At 42.6% G+C, this 20900-nt stretch overlaps 1 protein-coding gene across 1 annotated transcript in view; it reads left to right on the top strand.

The window, feature by feature from the left end:
* The window catches only part of SPIDR (scaffold protein involved in DNA repair), a 1727376-nt gene that overhangs the window by 1695678 nt on the left and 10798 nt on the right, over window positions 1-20900 (top strand). The window contains exons 10-11 of the mRNA XM_044065230.1: window positions 6917-7028; window positions 12646-12699. Coding sequence (XP_043921165.1) covers window positions 6917-7028; window positions 12646-12699 — 166 coding nt within the window. The remainder of the gene's footprint in view (window positions 1-6916; window positions 7029-12645; window positions 12700-20900) is intronic.

The raw sequence follows: 20900 nt of genomic DNA, 5'->3' as shown, positions 1-20900 counted from the left end.
GAGCTGATGGCTGAAGGGTCTGTCTCGGTGCTTCTCCCCTCGGCTCCATTGGTTTTGGAGCCGCAGGTGAGTGCATCGAGAGGCCAGTCACCTTCCTCGGCTCCCTTGATCTCGGAGCCGTTGAAGGTGTGCAGCTCAGACTCTTCCCCCTCGGCTCCAGAGCCTCCTTCGGCACCGACACTGTTGCAGCCGGTCCCGGTCTCGGCTCCGATAGTGCTGGAACCTTTTCGGAGCCGTTCCCCTGCCTTATCGGAGCCGAGGCAGAAGTCTTCTCGGCCCCAATCTGTTTCCTCCAAATCCTCTAGGTTATCTGATTCGAATTTGGATAGGGTTATCCAGAGGCTGTTCCAGTCCCCAGCCTTTACTAAAATGATCTCGGCTCCGGCCCACGTGGCTTCAAAGCCGATTCCACCTCCCATACACTTGATTCCTCCTCCGACCCCCTTGGAGCTGTTGGAGTTGGTGCAGGTAGAACGGAGCAGAATCGTCCAGTTGGAGCAGGGACCCCCTCGGAGTTTTTCTGCTCCGACTTTCATTCCTACCCTGTCCTCGGTGTCAGGGTTTGGTACCGGGTCTTCCTCGGCGGGGGCTGAGGGCAACACTGTACAGCTCGCCTCTTCGATGCCCAGTCTTCCCCTCGGAGCATCTGCCGCAGGCATTCCCGGTACCTCCGTGGTCTCTCAGCAAGTGCCCTCCGCGGAGTCTGGAGGGCCTGCTTTTGAGGCCATGAGGAGTGCGCTGGCCATGACCTTGCCGGTTCAGCGGGCTTCTACCTCTCCATCCCAAGTTCTGGGTACTAGTGCCTCTGGAAACATTCTTTCCCACGACAGTGGGGCCCCAGGGCCTGAGGATACCCCCTTGGGGGGGGTTCCCTTCTTCCGGGGGGTCCTTCTGAGTCTGCTTCGGATGAACCCCCAAGGAAGAAACTGTGTAAGAGGAAGCACGTTGATTCCCAAGATGAATCCGTCACTTCAGATACTGACCTCGATGATGCGGAGGGGTCCCCTAAATCGTCCTCGGATGACGTCTCTTTCTCAGATATCCTTGAGATTTTGAGACAGAGAGGTGATTGGCAATCCAAAGCCCCTACCGCTGAGGAGTCAGTTTTCCTCAAGGCCTTCGGGGCCCAGCCCTCCTCCTCCTGGGTGTCTCCTCCCTTCGATGAGCTATTGGACCTAATCTCTCGGAGGGTGTGGGAACATCCTGACACGGCGGAACCGGTGCCTGCCAGGCCCAATAAGTTCCTTTCAGCTCCCCCCCAGAAGGAATTCCTTACTAAGGGCGTCGCAGTTGATGCTATGGTGGTGGCATCTGCCACTCAGCAGGACGTGGCAGAGGCTTCGACGTCTATTCATCCTCCTAATAAGGATTCTAGGAGCATGGATAGGTACGGGAAGCATACCCTTTCTTCAGCGACCTTTACCATGCGGTCGCTGAACTATCTTTGTCACTTTACAAGGCTCCAAAGGGACCTCCTCAAGGAGTTAGGAGAGTCCCTTGTGGGTAACCTTCCTGAGGCGTTAGCACAGACTGTAGGCGCCCAGATGACTACCCTAACTTCCATTGTTAACTCGTCCATGAGGCTCATTTCCTATGCAGCCGAGGGGGCGAGTAGAGCAGCGGGCACAGGAGTGGCTCTTAGGAGACAAGCCTGGCTACGCTTGTGTCCATTCGCGGAGGCCTTTAAGTCTTCCTTCGCCGATGCCCCCTTTGATGGGTCTTCCTTGTTTGGACCCAAGGTGAAGGACACGCTTACTCGGTGCGAGCAGGAGGGAAAGACCTTGACTGCCGTTGGTGCCCATTTTTCCGCTCCCTCTAGACCTTATCCCAAGGGCCAGAGAGGAGGGAAAATGTGGTTCAAAAAATCCCAAAAGGTTTTCTCTACTTTGCCGAGTGATCCCCCCTCCAGAGGCAGGGGGGGGGGATTCAGGAAGACGCCGCCCTAGAGGTGGCAGAGGCCCCCGTAACTCTGGAGACCGCAACTCCTTTCGTGGTTCCTCCTACCCTCAATGTCCCTAGGATGTGGCCCGGCTGTGCTTCTCCGGAGCCGGTCGGGGGTCATTTTGCAAAACACCCACAAGCTTGGGAATCGATAACCAAGGATCAGTGGGTGCTTCGCATTGTAACCGGAGGTTACCTCATCCCCTTCTTCAAGCCCCCTCCTCCTACAAGGAAAATCCCGGACGTGCCACCCAGTCAACGGGATCTGGCAGCCATAGAAGTTTCAAAGCTGCTAAGCAAAGGGGTCATCCAGCCCGTCCCCGCCGACCAGATCGGATCAGGAACTTACTCAAGATTATTTTTGGTGCCAAAAAAGACAGAGGACGTAAGGCCCATTTTGGACCTCAGCCTTTTGAATCGTTTTGTGAAGAAGTCCAAGTTCCAGATGGTCACCCTTCAGTCCATTCTCCCGTTATTGGAGAAGGATGTCTGGATGTGCTCCATAGACCTCAAGGACGCTTACTATCACATATTGATACGTCAGGAGTCCAGGAGTTATTTACGTTTCCGCCTAGGAACCAGTCACTTCCAGTTTCGTGCACTGCCCTTTGGTCTCACCACAGTCCCCAGGGTTTTTACCAAGTGTCTGGCAGTGGTGACAGCTCACTTGAGAAGTCTCGGATTCCAAGTGTTTCCCTATCTCGACGACTGGCTTCTCACTGCCACCTCCAAGCATCTACTGATTTGAGCACTGATGTCCACAGTAACCTTGGGTCTCTCACTAGGAATCACCTTCAATTGGAAAAAATCTGTGCTGCGGCCATCTCAGCGTATCACTTTTATAGGCGCAGAGTTAGACACAAAAAGGATGCGGGCATTTTTGCCATCAGACAGAATTCAGATTGTACAGTCACAGGTCCAAAATTTGTTACCCAAATCTCGAGTTCCTGCCAGACAGATTCTTCAGTTATTGGGTTTGATGGCTGCAACTATCCTCCTAGTACCGTTAGCCAGGTTGCACATGCGGGTGCTGCAATGGCTATTATCAGTTCAATGGTCATACCAAGAACTCCCCCTGAACCACCTGGTTCTGATTACGGACAGTTGTCATCAGGACCTCCGTTGGTGGCTATGTCGATCCAACCTGGACCGGGGGCGTCCCTTCGCCCTTCAGCCCCCTGTTGCCACAGTGACCGTGGACACCTCCCAGATAGGGTGGGGGGGTCATTATCTGGACAGGTCTGTCCAAGGCATGTGGCAGGATTGCGAAGCGCACCTTCACATCAATATCCTGGAAATGAGAGCGGTGCTTATGGTTTTACAAGCACTTCATCATGCTCTCCCCCAAGGTACTATTGCGATTCTATCCGACAACATGTCGGTAGTTTGGCACATAAACAAGCAGGGCAGAACCAGGTCCTACCCCCTTTGCAGGGAGGCCATGAGAGTATGGCACTGGGCCATAGCTTCTCGACGTTTCCTAGTAGCCACGCACATTCCAGGAAAAGCCAGTGTGATTGCAGACAGGCTCAGCAGGACTCTCCTGTTGCCCCACGAGTGGTCCCTCAACAACAGAGTGGCTGCGCAGATCTTCGCCAAATGGGGCCTCCCTTGTTGCGACTTGTTCGCCAGCCCCAACAATGCGAAGTACAGAGAGTTCTTCACTCTGACACCCTCTCAGGGACAGTCTCCCAGGGACGCTCTAGCCCACAATTGGCCCCCGGGTCTGCTTTATGCCTTCCCCCCGATTCCCCTTCTCCCGAGGGTGATTCAGAAGGCCCTTCATGTTGGGTGCCACATGATTTTGGTTGCCCCACATTGGCCCCGTCAGGTTTGGTTCCCCTTTCTTCAGAAATATACGGTACAGGGCCCTTGGATTCTGGACCCAGTGCCGGATCTGTTATCCAATCCATCGGGACACTCTCATCCGTCCCTCCGGTCACTCCGACTGGCTGCTTGGCTACTCCACTTCCATCCACAGTTAGGGATCTTTCTCTTTCTTCGGAAGTGATGCACATGTTGTCTTCTTCCCACAAGCCGTCTACCGTTAAGCTGTATTCCAGCAAATGGAAAAGATTTGTTTGTTGGGCCCAGCAGCGAAGCATTGATTCTCTCACGGCCCCAGTACCGCAGGTCTTGGAATTTCTAGCTTCATTGTTTCATTCTGGCTCTTCAGTCTCCACACTTAAAGTTCAACTGGCTGCTATATCTAATTTTCATGTTGCTATAGAGCCTTCTTTAATGGCCAACAGACTGTGCAAGTCTTTTCTTAAAGGAGCCTGGCTCCTCAGGCCTCCTATGGTTCATCCTGTGCCCCCTTGGGACTTAAATTTAGTTCTGGCCTCCTTAACTGCCCGTCCCTTTGAGCCGGCAGCCACTTGTGATATAAAATTCCTATCTTGGAAAACTGCTTTTCTAGTGGCAATAACTTCTGCTAAGCGTGTTTCAGAGCTTCAAGCTCTCTGTTCTTCCCCTCCTTATTTGATCTTTCACAGAGACAGAGTTTCCCTTAGATTGAATCCATCCTTTTTGCCTAAGGTAGCATCCCCTTTATGCATTCAGCAATCATTGGAGCTCCCAGTTTTCTTCCCAAATTTTTCTAATAGAGCAGAATATACTTTCCACCAGTTGGATGTTCACAGGCAACTGCGTTTTTACTTGGATAGGACCACTCAGACTCGAAAATCTGACCAACTGTTTGTGTCCTTTGCGGAGAATAGGTTAGGTCTTCCAGTTGCCAAAGCCACAATTGCCAAATGGATTAAGGATTGCATCTCTTTCATTTACTCCCAGTCAGGCAGAGAGTTGCCTTTCCCAGTCAAAGCTCATTCTACCAGGGCTATGGCCACCTCTGTAGCTTTTCATTCCAAAGTTTCAATAGATGATATCTGTGCGGCTGCTACTTGGTCTTCTCCGCACACATTCATTTCTCATTATAAGCTTGATGTGGCTTCCCGAGGTAGAGCTTCATTTGGTTCCGCAGTTCTCAGGAGTGTGTTCCAGTGAGCCACCTGGGGTTTTAGGTGCTAGGGACGCTGTCCCATCAGTTATGAATGTAGGCGAGATAGGATCCCATTACATCTTTTAGTTATGTACTAACCATAACTTTGGATGTATGGGATCCATCTCGCCTACATTCATACATACCCACCCTCCTTCCCTCTACCTTTTGGATTTGGAGGAAACATTGGTCCTGCTGAGCTCTCCTCTGGAAGGGCTCTAGTTGTTTACAGTTATCGGTATGTGTTCTGTACCTGTATGTATGTATGAAAGCGAACAAACAAGATCTGGGAAAGTAGGTGTGGTGCATTATGGGATAAGGGGTAGCCCAGCCAATGAGAGACTTCGTTCTAGTGTATAGTGGCCGAGTTGGAGCCGACAGATCGGCTCCGAACTCATCAGTTATGAATGTAGGCGAGATGGATCCCATACATCCAAAGTTATGGTAAGTACATAACTAAAAGTTACTAAGTAGCATTTACCATACAACAAGCAAAACCATATAACTAATATGACTCAACCTGCAGGACAACACAGCATAACACAGCCATGCAGATTACCCGACCAACACCCCAAGTGAATGCTAGATTGACATTTTTTTTGTTTCCCTTACATATTTGACTTTATCATGACCAACTGATAATCATAGTCAGTCAATAATATCATATATCAGAGTTGCGTGTTTTCATTACTCAGAAAATACACACTACTCCAGAAACTGTGGTTCTTTATCAACTTTTCATACTTATAAATGTATTCGGTTTTGTCCAGATTTCTTGAACCAAGAATTTGAAAGTAATGCTTCACCTTCTACTTAATGACACAGAGGATCTTCTGACTATCAGATTGTAGTTGTATTATTATTATTATTATTGTGTACATATGCCTACCAGAATTCTAAGTAAATCTAAGTACTGAAAACTGTCCTTTTCCTCTTTCTGACTAAGCTTTCTTGTTTTGCGTAATTCTTGCCACCCAATCAATATGAATATCCAAAGGCAAACAGTGTGTTTGCATATTTATCAACTCAACTTACAATATGTGAGTTAACAAAGTGACTGTTACGAAAGTTTTACAACCAAAGGCCTTTACAGTGCCCCAAAATTACCAAGATAAAGCTGTGAAGCATTCCTCCCAAATAAGTTTAGTGTCTCCCCCTTCCCCCTCTGAAACCTGAGTCCAAGCTGACCTGCCTCAGACAAATGAAGACTTGCTGCAACCTGGGTAGCCAGCCATTTCTCCTTTTCAAAAGTTAATCAAACAGTTTTTGAGAAGTTATCTCAAGTCTAGTTAGTGGCTGCACAGAGCCAGAGCTTCCTGTTAAGACATGAGTCATTCATCTGTTAATTGCTTTTTGTAAGGTATTTGAAAGTGAAGGTCCCAACTGGTTTTGGTGACCATCTTCCTACTACACATCTTCCAAGGAGGGTTGGATCTGCTAAATCAGGCATTTTTTGCCTTGATAGCAGCTCTTGAGATCACTTCTATTCTAGAAACCTAGAAAATGCAGCTTGAGTCTAAAGCTTTGTTCTCTGCTTGTTATATACCGGTGTCATGCTAGAATCCTAACCTGGAGGGTTTGTTTTCCTTTTGTACTCCTCATATATGTAAAGCTGCACACGTTGCTCCTGCCTTCATATTATTTAGGCTTCCTGAACTTTGGCTTAAATAATCTATCCACGCTGATTGAAATTAGGTTTGTGCACCTGTAAACAATGTTCTAGTACTATGTATCATGCAGATAAGTCACAGGACCCCACCTAAACAATGGCTTGATTTTGACATGTAAAACACAATGCTACAGACTAACAGTACATAGGATAACTTTGCTTGGACAAGTTATTTTTAATTCTTTCAGTTGGTCAGTTCTAAAAATGTCTATTGTTTATGGCAATCCTTTTTGATACAGTTAATAACAGAATTCAGTCTATGTTAACTTCTTTTAAGGAGATTTGTTTTCTGTTGTTCATCCTAGGGGATTACTATACTGTAGACATTGTCATCAACCTGTCACTGAACCAGTTACCAAAATGGAACTTGAAGTCTTTTTACAGTGTCCTTGGACACAGCACCCAGTAAAGGTGAAGGTAAGTGCCAATCATAAGACTTTTTTAATAAGACATCTGTAAGTTTTGAAGTTCCTAAAACTACAATAAGTTAAAGTGGTTGTCATATATTTCACAAAAGTGATAGGTGCAGACACATCATACTAACACCACATGGTTGTTTGGCAGTATTCTTTACAGTATGAAGTTATAAACTATAGGTTTGGCTCCCACAGCCTCCAGCTGCATACATTGTATACGCAGTGGTGGTCATCTCACCAGTATTCCATAGTTAAGCTTGTAAGCAGCACTTATTTGTATGTAATCAGCACTTATTTGTATGTTAGCAGCAGAAGAAGAAAATGTTTTGTATTTTTCTGGTTGTAGTGGTACTGAAAGAAGTATCTGGATTGGGCAATTAAGAAATTCCATTGTCGTGCATGGGGAATTTGAAGAAAGTTGTGCTAGAAGCATTCTCTGTCTGCACAAGTAGTGTAGTAAGGTTTCATAGGTGAATACTAGACTAACTATTAAGGAGTCACACAGAAGTCAGAACAAGTCAGTTAAGTTTAATTATCTGTGAACTGAAGGGTGGAGCTAGGAAATAAACCTTCCATTTAAGAGGTAAAATGTAACATTTCAAAACTTTACTGGGAAAGCTCACCAAGACTCTCTCACAACTTGCTGTGAGGGAAAGGTTAGTTTGCTTTTGATTTCTTGTAATTTGTTTTATTTTATTGCCTTCTTCTCTTTTGTGTACTGTGATTTGTTTTCTTTATACTGTGTTTTACTTGTATTCTGCTTTGAATTTTGTAGATCAGTATATGTGTATATACCTTTAAGAAGCTATCCAAGGGCTTGCACAAGTGTATAAATACTGTGCATGTGCAAGTCTCCACAGACTCCAATATATATTCATCCTGCAACCTCCTCAGAGGTTTTGGAGCCCTTGATGCATCCATCCCGGTGCCAGCTTCTTCAGTTCCACTGGTGGATCTTACCATGGTTCCAGAGCCTACTCTGTGGTCCACGGCTCAATCGGGGCTGACCCACCCTTGAGACTGTGACTGGTCTGTTGGCACCATGGTCCCTAGTATGGCACCAATTTTTTCTATGGTGCCGTCTATGGTTCCGGTTGCTCTGGCAGCTCCTACTCCTCTCATGGCTCCTTCCCTAGAGGTGGGCTCATCAGAGCGGGGTGTAGCCTCGGTTCCAAAGTTGTCTTTCTTGTTTTCAGGCTCCCACCTCTCTTTGGGCAGGCCTGCCTTCCAGATTATGGAGAGGCAGGTTTACAGTTGGCTCCTTAGGTGCCAAAATGCCACTTATACATGCCTTCTGGTTCACAGCTGACACAATCCACTATACTGCGACATCGGGCATGGGAGCAGCAAGATACTCTACCACAGGGCAACTTCTCTTCAGAGTCCTCTTTAGATGTTCCCCCCCGAAGAGCCACCCCATAAGAGATTGCGCAAGAGGAAGCATGTTGATTCCCCTGAGGAATCTGTCACCGAAGATATGGATTACGATGAGGGGGAAGGGTCCCCACAGTTGCCCCTGGAGGATGTCTCCTTCAGAGACATACTGGAGATACTGAAACAGAGGGGTGACTGGAAGCCCACCAGCCTTTCTTCTGAGGAATCTGTTTTCTTGCAGGCTTTCTGCACTCAACCCTGTAATTCCTGGGTGACCCCGCCTGCAGATGAGTTAGTCAAGCTCATCGTGCAGAGAGCTTGGAAGACTGCTGACACCGTTAAGCCAATTCCCCCGGAGACTGAACAAAATACTCTCCCCTCCAGAGGATCACTCACATTGGTCTAAAGGCTTGGCAGTAGACGCTATGGCAGAGGCGGTGGCCACAAGGAAAGAACTCACAAAGGAGAGTCCTGCTGTCCATCCTCATAACAGGGAATCTCAGATGATGGACAAGTTAGGGAAGCAGGTTTATGCCTCATTGACCTTTGCCATATGGTCATTGAACTACTTGGCACATTTTACTCATCTCCAGGCAGACTTGATCACGGAAGTCTCAGGAACTTTGGCATGAGCTGTGTCTGAGGTACGTGACAAAGTTGCCTCACAGCTTGCCACCCTGGAATCCATATCTAACTCGTCCATGTGGTTGATTTCCCATACAACCAAAGGGGCGGCCAGAGCAGTGGGTGCAGGTGTTGTCATAAGACGTCTTGCCTGGATGTGCTTGTGCGACTTTGCGGACCCTTTCAAATATTTCTTCTTTAGAGCTCCTGTGCCTCCTCTCTTTTCAGTCCAAAGGATAAAGGCACACTAGCCTGGTCTGAGAAGGATGGCGAGACCCTACTTGCTGTGAGCATAAGTTTTTCCACTCCCCAACGATCCTACTCTAGGAATCCGAGAAGTGGAAAGATGTGGTTCAGGAAATCCCAAGGGCCTTTCCATGACATTCATGGCAAGTCGTCCCTCCCCAAGGCAGAGGGGGGAACTCATCAGGAAGACACCCCCCCCAAGGCAGAGGGGGGTCCGTGTAACCAGGAGTCCAGAAATTCTTTTTCTGGGCAGCCCTACCAGTGCTCCTGAAGAGCGACCCAATTGCTTGCCTCTGGAAGCAGTCAGGGGATGATTCTCTCTGCACCATTTAGCCTGGCATTCCATAACAACAGATTTCTGGGTGCAGACAATAATTACCAGAGGTTATCACATCCCCTTCAATCTTTACCCGAGGCCATAAAGGCAAATACCAGATGTTCCACCCAGTCAGAGGGACGTAACAGCACAAAAAATCCGAAAGCTGCTCCAAAAAAGATCAAATAGAATCCTGATTTTGCTCAAGGTTCTTTTTAGTGTCAAAAAAGACAGGGGACTGCAGGCCAATTTTGGACCTCAGCATCCTAAGCAAGTTTGTCAAACAAACCAAATTCCGGATGGTCATGGTTCAGTCTATCCTCCCGTTTCTGGAGAAAGATAACTGGATGCGCTTGATAGATCTCCAGGATGCATATTACTATATAAAAATGGACAAATGCTCCAGGAAATATCTCCTCTTCTGGCTGGGAGCCAGTCACTGCCCTTTGGTCTCTCCACAGCCCCCATAGTGTTCACCAAATGTATGGCAGTGGTAACAGCTCTTCTGAGAATGCAAGGATTCTGAGTGTTTCCATATCTAGACAATTGGCTGCTTACCACCTCCACCAAGCATCTACTGCTTCACGCCTTGCACTACACTCTACAGCTAGCATGCTTCTTAGGGATCTCAGTAAACAAAGAGAAGTCAAAACTAGTACCTACTCAAAGCCTAGAATTCATAGGAGCAACATTCGACACAATATTTTGCCTGGTCACCCTTCCGCTTCACAGGCTTCAGAGACTAAGATCTCAGCTCCCAGTGTTACTCTGTCAGGGCAGAGTCCCAGCTCATTTAGTCCTTCAACTGCTAGGATCAATGGCAGCAATGATTACTATAGTTCCTCAGAACTACAAGACTACACATGAGATTGCTATAGTGGCTCCTAGCGTCACAGTGGTTCCTATTGGGGAAAAAGGAATAGATCCCTTCTCAGCCCTGATCAGTTTGGTTTTAGAGTATTTATCAACCCTACTCCATTCAGGAGCTTCAGCTTCTACTGTCTGGGTCCGGTTAGTAGCTATCTCAAATTTTCACAATGGTTTCCTCTTTGGTATCTCATCACCTCTGTAAAATCTTCTTGAAAAGGGTTTTACATATAAGGCCGCCTTTCAATGAGCCCATTGAACATTGGAATCTCACGCTTGTCCTACAGTCTTTGATTCACCATCCCTTTGAGCCTGCGGCCAGTTGTGACATAAAATTCTTGTCTTGAAGGCTCTATTCTTTGCAGCCATTACCTCAGCAAGAAGAATGTCAGAATTACAGGCTTTGTACGTAAAACGCCCTTACATTGTTTTCTACAAAGAGAGAGTATCACTTCGGACTAACCCATCTTTTCTACCATAGGTTGTCTTGGAGTTGAATATCAATCAATCCATTGACTTGCCAGTTTTCTTCCCAAATTTTTCAAATAAACGAGAATATTGTTTGCATTTATTGGATGTACATAGACAATTACACTTTCTGTTTGGATAGGATTAAATCTTTCCGAAAATCTGACCAATTATTCCTGTCCTTCTCAAGACCCAAGTTGGGAAGATCAGTTTCTAAAGTCACCTTGGTGAAATGGCTGCGAGAATGTATGTCTTTTGTCTATCAACAGAACCAAATGAGTTTAACTATGAAAATAAAGGCACACTCAACCCAGATCAGTTGTTACTTCATTAGCTTTTCATTCTAGAGCTTCTATGGATGGCATTTCTACAGCAGCCACTTGGGTTCTCCTCATACCTTTATCACTAATTACAAGTTGGACTTGGTCTCCAGGGAGAGAGCATCCTTTGGCTTAATGGTGCTCAGGCATATCCTTCCATAGGGCCTCCCAGGACATAAAGTAGCTAGGGACTCTGTCCCATCCATCATGAATGAATGAAGATTAACAACATCAGATAAAGAAGTTATGTTCTTACAATATCGTTCCATCTGTGTTGTTGATCTTCATTCATTCATGACATCCTACCCTTCTACCCCCTCCGAAAGACTCCTGGAGGTTCAGACTTGGTCCTGGTCTCAGAACAGGGTTTCTGCTCAGACAAAGCCTCCACTTGCTTTCCTTAAAGGCAAACTTGATCTGAGGAGATGAGGAGAGGGGCACTATGGGTAATCTTAGCTCGAGAGTTTTTGGCTGGCTGTGGTAGTGTTGTCACCTCACAGTAAGACGCTGTCCAGTTCGATTCTCAGCTAGAGCGTCTTCTCTGTGGAGACATGCGTGAATGGGCGTACCTTCATTGAAGGTTGTGCATCAGGGCTGGTAACTCGGCATGTAAAAATCAACTACCAATCATTAGCGGACCGGAGTTCCTCTGTGGTGACCCCTAACCGGGAAAAGCCGAAAGACACAACAACGAGCTTGTTATATCGGCCGAGTCAATTCCGAGGACGGAACCAAGACCTATCTGTCATGAATGAATAAAGATCAACAATACAGATGGAACATTATGGTAAGAACATAATTTCTTTTTTTTTTTTTTTTGCTATATCACTAGCCACCAGAATAACAAAAGAGCAACTAAAACAGTAGGGTTAATGAATTGTGCTATCCAGCCCTTGATAAAGACCATTGAGGGCAGCAAAAAATTGTATAAGAATACTTTTTCTTCATTGCCCATGTGGTCTGTTACTCATAGACCACAATAGCCAAGCTAGAATGGGTAAATGAAGATGAAAAGTTCCATTCTTGAGTAGCTATTAAAGTTTCAGTATTTATATTCATGAATTACATGTGATTTGTCAAAGCCGGGTTTTGTGCATCTGAGTTGAGGCTGCACTTGTATGAAACAAAGTAAGCCAAATGTGACACTATTTTGGAGAAGTGATAACCTACTTATACAAGTGGCAAGGGCCAGTTCAGACTGATCCATGAATATTTTAGTTTGTACCCTTAGAGGTCATGTGTGAGACAAGAGTGTTGATGATGAATGGTGCTAAGTTGGCACATTGGTATCTTTTGGAGAAATAGAATGCTTGTGATAGCTATTACTATTTTGAATGAACAAATAACATACCTATGGATGTTTTTATGTTTTACTTTTTCTTGTCTTTCATTTTTCTTTGAAGTTGCATCAAGAAACTATTGCCTCTCTGCTGATGTCATCTAACAGAGATGAAGGAGTAAGTATTTTCCTGATTTCATGCATGTTCTATGAGTTTATGACGTGACCTTAACAGCAGTGTGTGTTAGCAATTCCATAAAGCACGCTAGAATGAGAATAGCTGCCTTTTACATGAATGGAACACGCTGCTTTTACTAAAGTTATTTCTAAATGAGAAATTTAGGAAATTTGATTTCTTGATTGATGTTCAGAATTATTGGTCGTCTCCCATAAATGAATGGGACACAAAAAACGCAAGTATTTATACCAGGCTACTCATACATACATGTATGCTACACTTGCCAGTCTAACTCTGAAATTATTGAAGGCTTAGAAGGAGTTGTGAACATGATGGATGACATTTGATCTGTGGCTCTGCCAAGCAACAAATTTGACACTAGACTGAGTAAGCTGCTGGACATATAGAGGGTACAAAGTTTGAAAATCTTGAAAATAAAACTGAAGGTTATCTTGATTTCTTCTTCTCCTCTGTAATATACATAGGTCATCTTACAGCTGTGGACTATAATCAGATGTAAATAAGCCACATTCTATTTTAAATATGCAAACTCTGACAGACAAATCCATAAGTTCTTGGGGCTGGTAAAGTACCTGTCTAAGTTTATACCTCATAGGTATAACAAACCTATAGAAAAGCTCCTTGAACAGATAGTGTGGGACTGGACAGAGAAAGAATATGACTTTGAGACTAGTAGCAACTATACATAAATTTAAACTTCTTGATGCAACATTATTTACAACTTTTCATATTAGAAACGTCTAGAAGCTGTACTGTTGCAAGCAGACAGATATACTGTTTATGATTCAAGGGATTTAATAGATGAGCAAACTAAATATGCATGGATTGAGAAGGAAATGCTATCCGTAGTTCATAGGTGTGTAGTAGACTAATGGCCCTGGAGCCTTTACAAGCCTAGCCCATAAAAATAATCTGGGTTTAATTCATAGGTAAATACTAGGCAACCAATTTGCAGACTGTTACAAACCTTGCTAATAATTAGAAGCCAGAATCAAACTCTGCACCCTGTACTTGTGAGCTTATGCCAACTCCTTCTACTCTTCAAAAGTCAGCAATTCCATTATTGTTTAGATGAGAGACATACTGCATTAGAGACAGAGCACACACACTTGTGCAAAACATCTTCAAAAATCAATGATAAAGCACCTGTAATACTGCAAATATTGTTGTTGACACTTCAGAAATATGATGTAGAAATGCAATTTAAGCCAGGAAGACTGATGCATATTGCTAGCATGTTAAATTGAGTATATATGGATGCAGGTAAGAAAGATTTTCTGGAGGAAGATCTGGAAGTTCTGAGGGTTGAGACACAAATTCCAATAACTCGTGAGAGCCTACAAGAATGAAAGGCAGCTGCAGAGAAGATAAAAATGAACATTTTTGATAAGCCATAATATCTAGATGATCAGACAATGCAAATAATTTACATCTATTTATTTAGCCATAGTATACATACCTTCTGAGAACAGTCATATATCCAGAGGTTACCATTTGAAGGTAAGAAATTCATGATGCCATCACAACTGAAAAAGTAAAAGCTTCTGAAAATGCACAAGAACTAAGTGTGAATAAAGCAAAGGAGATTCTACATACTGGCCTAACATGACAGCTTCATGACATAAATATGGCTCTTTTCTGGTCAATTTTCATAAGTGTGATAAGCAAACTTATATTTATGAAAATTGCAATCAGAAAAAAATCTGTTAAAAAGTAGTTTTGCATTGGGGTTTCAGCTGTCTGCATCACCACCAGTATGGGGGGCTGTGCCCTTCCACTACCTTGCTACATTTATATATTAATGTTAATGTGATGATGTGAGGTAGTGCCAGCTGTGCCAGAGAGATTAGGGCAGTGCATGTGTAACGTATTCCAGCATAACTAGCTGGAGTTTTGTGAGGAATTTTATGTCATTTATATATCAAACTGATTTGTACAGATGTTTGTGTTAAAAATATATTTGTAAAGTTGCTTGTGTTGAAAATGTATCAACAGTGGGTCTTGCTGGATAGAAAAGAAATATACATTTATATCAGACTGTACTGTTGTAGCTGAGGAAATGTATATATGTTAACAGAGGGTGCTGGAAGGGAAGGGGTTAAGCTCAGCTCAGCTTACCTTAAGAAAAATTGCCAGAAATTAAATGACATGGTTTAGGCCATAAAGATTTTATTTCATAGGCCTGGATACAGCCAGCAATGCAATATCTGGGTTAGGCTTGGGCTACTATTGTCCTTAGTGGTGAACTAATTGCTATACTTAGGTGCCAGAGAATGGCTGGTTAGTCTCTCCAGGAAAGATGAAAATATTGGAATTGTTTTACAGTTTCCAAATGCTGTATTAAGCCTAGGTTGTATTGTGACACATCTGTGCTAGATCCTGGTTCAGCTTCTAGTCAGGGGGTAGTGTGGTAACCACAAAATCAACTGACCAGATATGATATCATTCTATAGCCAGCACTAAAAGTATTTTAGATATTAGTGAGAAATGTGATAATGACACTCAGCACTCTGTTAATGGAACTGACAACAAAGACACTCATCCATTTCATCTTGCCTTTCTCTGGCAAGTAAATAGGGAACAGTAATTCTTCAGTCAGTTAGGAAAATATAGTAAGATTAGTTAAATATCATTTTTTGTATCTGTTTGAATCTTTCTAGCTGTGTTATTTTTATATTTCCTGTGATCTGAAACTCTGGTGTTTATTGAAAATAGATATTCTGTATTTTTATGTTTTCTATTTTATTATTTATTAAATATATCTATAACTTTTATTGTGGCTGGTCTTTTAGAAAACATTTTAACCTTTGAGAGTAATTGCATTTATTTGGTGGCAATGTGGGCTTCATACTCCCGAAGGTCTTGCTGCTTGGTTAATACTACCATTTGTGTAAGTATTCATTTTACTAAGAGTAATTAGGTACCCTAGTAAGAGCCTTAAAGTAGCTGACTGGTAGCAGTGAATCTACCTTATAGTCTGGGTAGAGGTGGTATAGAAGGTAAATCTGTGCCAACCTTTCCCAGGTGTGTTTGTGTGTGAAAATCAAATCTTATAGTGTGTGTGTGTGTGTGTGTGTGTGTGTGTGTGTGTGTGTGTGTGTGTGTGTGTGTGTGTGTGTGTGTCAGCTACTTTGAACAGGGACACAGAGCACTAATTTCTGCAAAGAGAAATGTGGAATCTTATTTGGGGCCTGGAGGAGTAGGAAGTCCAGCCCCAGGACTGGATGTCCTTCCTGTATGTTCTTAAGGGAAATTGTGCTTGGTGCAGGGAGCTGCATCTGAAAATACTGTGTGTATCCATTTTTATTCCAAGTGAACATTCCCCACTGGTGTCAGTGGTGAGGATTGAGGCTCCTTGATTACTAGTCCAGAGGAAGGACATCACATTTAAGATCAGTGTATCTTAGGTAAAGGAGAAATTCCCAAAGTAGAACACTTTACATTTTTAAGTAAAGAACATGTGACTCATACATTTGAGTGTTGATTGCCAGTGTGGCAAAAATTAAGCCTGGCAGCAAGAAGTTGTCGCGTTCGATTCTCAGCTAGAGCGTCTTCTGTGTGGAGGCATGCGTGAATGGGTGTGCCTTCGTTGAAGGTTGTGCGTCAGGGCTGGTAACTCGGCACATAAAAATCCTCTACCAAACATTAGCAGACCGGAGTTCCACTGTGGCGACCCCTAACCGGGATAAGCCGAAAGACACAACAACAACCCCAGCCATAACTGATTTATTTTTCTCTATTTTATTTACTTAGAAAGTCCTAATAAGATAATACCCTTTTTCAGAGGAGGCCTGGGAAGAAAAGCTCCACATTTAACACAAATGTTGACATCAGATAAAATACAGTTACATGATATCAGATGGAATACAAAATATAGGTAAGTGCACACACATGAGAGGTAAGGTTTACAATAGCTTACATTAATGTCATTTAGAAACAGAACATAACATTTCATTATGCAAAACTGTTCATTGTGTACCATGCATACGAAATGGAATCAAAAAGAGGAACTTAGGTCTCCAGAAATTTTGACATTATCTTGGCTAAAGTAGGAGAGGACTTGTTTCAGCATAATAATTTTAGCCTTCCCTTGTGTGTTGACTATTATTCAAAGTATACAGAATCTCTTCAGTTGCAAATGCAGTGTTTACTGTGATAAGTATGCTAAAATCATCATTTGCAAGACAGTCGGATACCTACAGTTTGTCGTCTGGGAGTTAAAATATTTTAAAAGCCCATGTCAGATTGACAAATGGAATGCAGTATACAGACAGTGAAAAAATATGCTGAAGGAAGGTGTTGCATCAGATCAAGAGGACATCCATCTTGTATTGTTAGACTTCAAAAATATGTTTGTGCCAGATGTTAGTCTGTCATCTTCACAATTATTGATGGAAAGTAGGCTGAATATCCAAGTTGGCAATATATTTTACTTTGTTTGCTCTGGAAAGTAAAATACAAGCTTTAGAATTAATCAGGAGCACAGTTAAAAAAAAACAGTACTTTCAAAGAAGTGTAAAGAATCTGTCTAGTTTGAAAGAATGAAACTGGAATCGCTTGACCACAGCCAGGAACTAGGAGGTTTGTGGTTCTCTTCCTGAGAATGATGGAGCAGTCAAAATCACATGAACCTCAGTAAATGGAATGGATTAATGAAAACTCAGGAAACTCCAATTTGTAGATAAACAACTTCTTTATTGTTCTGACATCAGTGGGAGTCCAATGGATGCTCTCCCAAGTGCTGTTCAGTGTACTAATCAGCCTTTTTGAGCTACATTTTATACACTTGAAAAGGGGTTGTACATAATGATTAACCAACAGTCCCCTGGGGGAGTGGTTGGGGGGCACAGCCTTTAATGGACCGACCAGTGAGATCTAAAGGAGAAGCCCTGGAAATAACAGTTACATCATCAATTCCATGTCATTTGTTGTAAGGATTGAGTAGAATTAATATTGGTTAGTTGTAACAGATATCAAAAAATATCAAGATGTATTGAACAATGCTACCAAACACAATAAGGAATCACATTAAACACAATTTTTTAAAAAAGTACTTTTAAAAATATTCCGAGCAAGTTAATGCCATTGTAGTGGCCTGCTTTCTAGTAGATTGTAGTTGTCCGAAAATAGTGTGCTCTTCTTATTTAACTCTTCTAAGTCCATTTTGAATTAAAAGGTTTATATTATCTGAATGTTGGAGACCCGAATCACGTGTGTCTTCCAAGGTTAAAGAGTTTGTATTGTGGTGGTGGTGGATTGGGATACACTGGTATTTGAAAGAATGGGAAAAAATCAAGGTAATGCTTGATAAAACTTTTGGGCAGAAATCTTAACATACTTGTAGTTGTTTTAGGACATGACCTAGTCCAGGGAGAGGACATGTAGGCTGTTGAAGCCACTTTATTTGTCTTGTATGCTTGAGATATCTAAAGTGTTTGAGATATTCAAGACACCTAAAATTCCTGTGAAATTGGCTTCCTAATTTGCCTTCTATTAAAAAATAACAAAAAAAAAAAAAAAACAAAGAAGAGACAAAGTAGCTAGCTACTGTTTTATTTTCCATAGCTGAAGAATTCCTTATCTTTGAAATTCAGGAATGACAAAAGGGACCATTCTAAACACAGTAATGTCTGTTTGCCTTCCAGCAAGTGTTTTACTGTTTTGATATCTCATGCTTATAAATGTCTCTTGCAGCACAGGCATATGTTAGAACATTTTTGGTTCATCACATATATCTTTATGCACCACCAGTTTTCCCAACAGTATTTACCTATTCTTTCCTTACAAATGTCACATCATCCGTAACCCTATTGAAGCGCAACTTGGATTAATACATACATACATATGTTTCAAGCATGGGCATTAAACCCCTTCTAGCTTGCCAATATGCCAAAACAATTGTTCCCATAATAAATGTCCAGGCTGTTCTTAAAAATATCTAAATTAGTACTTGCTTTAAATTTAATTTGGTAGTCTGTTCCAAGCATCAGCTACTTTGTCAGAGAACCAGTTAGTACACTTCTCATTCCTATAGAATCTTCTACATAGGTTATCTGAATAGGTAATTGGACATTTACCCCAGTGTGATGCCTATGTCTCTGATAGACAGACACAATCAATATATCACCCCCTTATATAAATCAACTTTGTGGGTCACATTTGGGTTGTATAGCTTGGCTGATAAGTGCCATAGTGGTTGCTAGCCTAGTATACACCTATGTTTCCTTCACTAGGGAGTGAATAAGCTAGTGCCTACAAGTGTTTGTAGTTTATTCCTGCCATTTGGTACTGAACGTGACAGTTGTCTAATTGATGTTTGCACTTGCGTCTTTCTGTTCTCTTTGTTTCACTTTTTTTTTGTATTTGTATTTCTGGCATTTTATCTTTGAGACTGCAATACCAATGTGGCTTCCTGAGACACACAGTGAAGTGGAGTTAATGGGAGATAAATTCCACTCCAAGACACGTTAGTGCTTTGCTGCTTGGTTTACTCCCTCATTGTCACCAGTTGTGCCTTGTGACTTGATTTAAATGTGTTACTTAAAAGATGAAGAGACACATCCCTTAACATTTTTTCTGCAAAAGAAACTGAATGAAATGGAGGCACCAGAAAATTCCTTCTACTTTCTGGTCCTCCCTTCTACCTCCCTAGAAAGAATGTCTGGGAATATTTTAAGACTACAGGGGAAGGATAAGAAGGGTGTTAAACGTGGGGACAAGTTTGGCAAAGTTTCCAGGAATAGAACTTTTTTTTGGGATAACTGCATCCTAGCCAGAAGATATTTTTCCCCTGGGGATATTCTTCCTGCCTTCCTGTATGTTCTTCTTCAGAAAACTAAAATTTATGCAAGGTAACCTATATGATATTTTATATTCAAGTGTGTTTTTTGGCAAACATATTTGATTTCTACCTTCTAAAGTATTGCTTCATAAATCGGAATTTACTTATTTTTTCTGATTGTTTGACCTTGTCAGATTTCTAGTGGTTGGGATCAGGTCATTAATGGACAACTGAAGGGAGCTACCTTGGAGAGCAAAAAAAAATAGACATTTACAGGCATTGCTTTCTTTATTCACCAACATGGGTAGCCTGATAACAAAAGCAGAAAAATGTTAAGTAAGGAGTGGTAGAAAATCTAATGCTGGTTATTGATACTTGCAGCAGGAAAGGTAATAATGGATCTGCTCCAAGATCCAGTATTATGCTAGGTAATTCACATAAACATATTCGTCATTATGATCACTGCTGCAGTATCCTTAACTGTATGGTTATATCTTCCACAGGATACAGTAGCCAGCCAGCTTCCAAAGCTTCAAGGGTACCTTCTATACACCCAAAACATTATTCAGTTTGAGCTGATCTGAAGAAAAACAGTGTTTTGGGTTCCAAGGCTTTCCAAGCTCTTCTGCACCAAAGAATGCTAGCTTTCAAGGACTGATGTTTGGATAATGTTTTCCATTGCTGAACAGATAAGTTCCCTTTGGGGGGAGACTTCCACATTTTTATTTTATGACAGAAAGTGAACCTTTTTTTCTGAGAAATGATTAGTTTTAAGATAGGAAAACATGTTTTAATTGACTGTTGTGATTTTTATTACCTTTAAAACAGAAGCATTTTTTTTTTTTACTTATATGTGAAAAGTTTTTAAAACTTTTTCCTTGGTAGAAATTGCATTATTTTACTTCTGGGGACTGGAATAAGTGATTTTTAATGTGTTTTACCTGTTTTATTGACTACTGATGCCAGGCTTCCCCAGGAATCTGGTATCTTTTTTAGCCCCACCATAGAACAACCTACCAGTTCCTTGGTTCTTCTTTCTTGCAGTTACAAACAGAAAATTAATAAACAGCCTTTGCCACCACAGCAGGCTGACAACGTGCCTCAAGCATAGATTAGTGACTATACTGAGGCCATTTCTGATTCCTCAGATCATACATGTTCTTGTGTGGCTCCCTCTGGTGTAGTATCTACAGCATCTATAGATTAGTGGAGCCATCAGCGCCAGAGTGAGAAGGAAACAGCTAAGTCAAACAAAATGCTAAGCTGTATCCAAAGGGACATAGATCATAGATTCTAAGGAAGAGGAGATTATGCCTTCCATTCTACATATAATAATAATAATAATAGTTTAACCCAGGAGGCTCACTGGACAAATAGTCTTTTTTTTAGGGGTGACCTT

Source organism: Protopterus annectens, chromosome 3.part0 (assembly GCF_019279795.1).
Source record: "Protopterus annectens isolate FY-2018-M chromosome 3.part0, PAN1.0, whole genome shotgun sequence".
NCBI lineage: Eukaryota > Metazoa > Chordata > Ceratodontiformes > Protopteridae > Protopterus > Protopterus annectens.
Note: the sequence above shows the minus strand (reverse complement) of the source record. Positions and strands in the feature narration are given on the sequence as shown.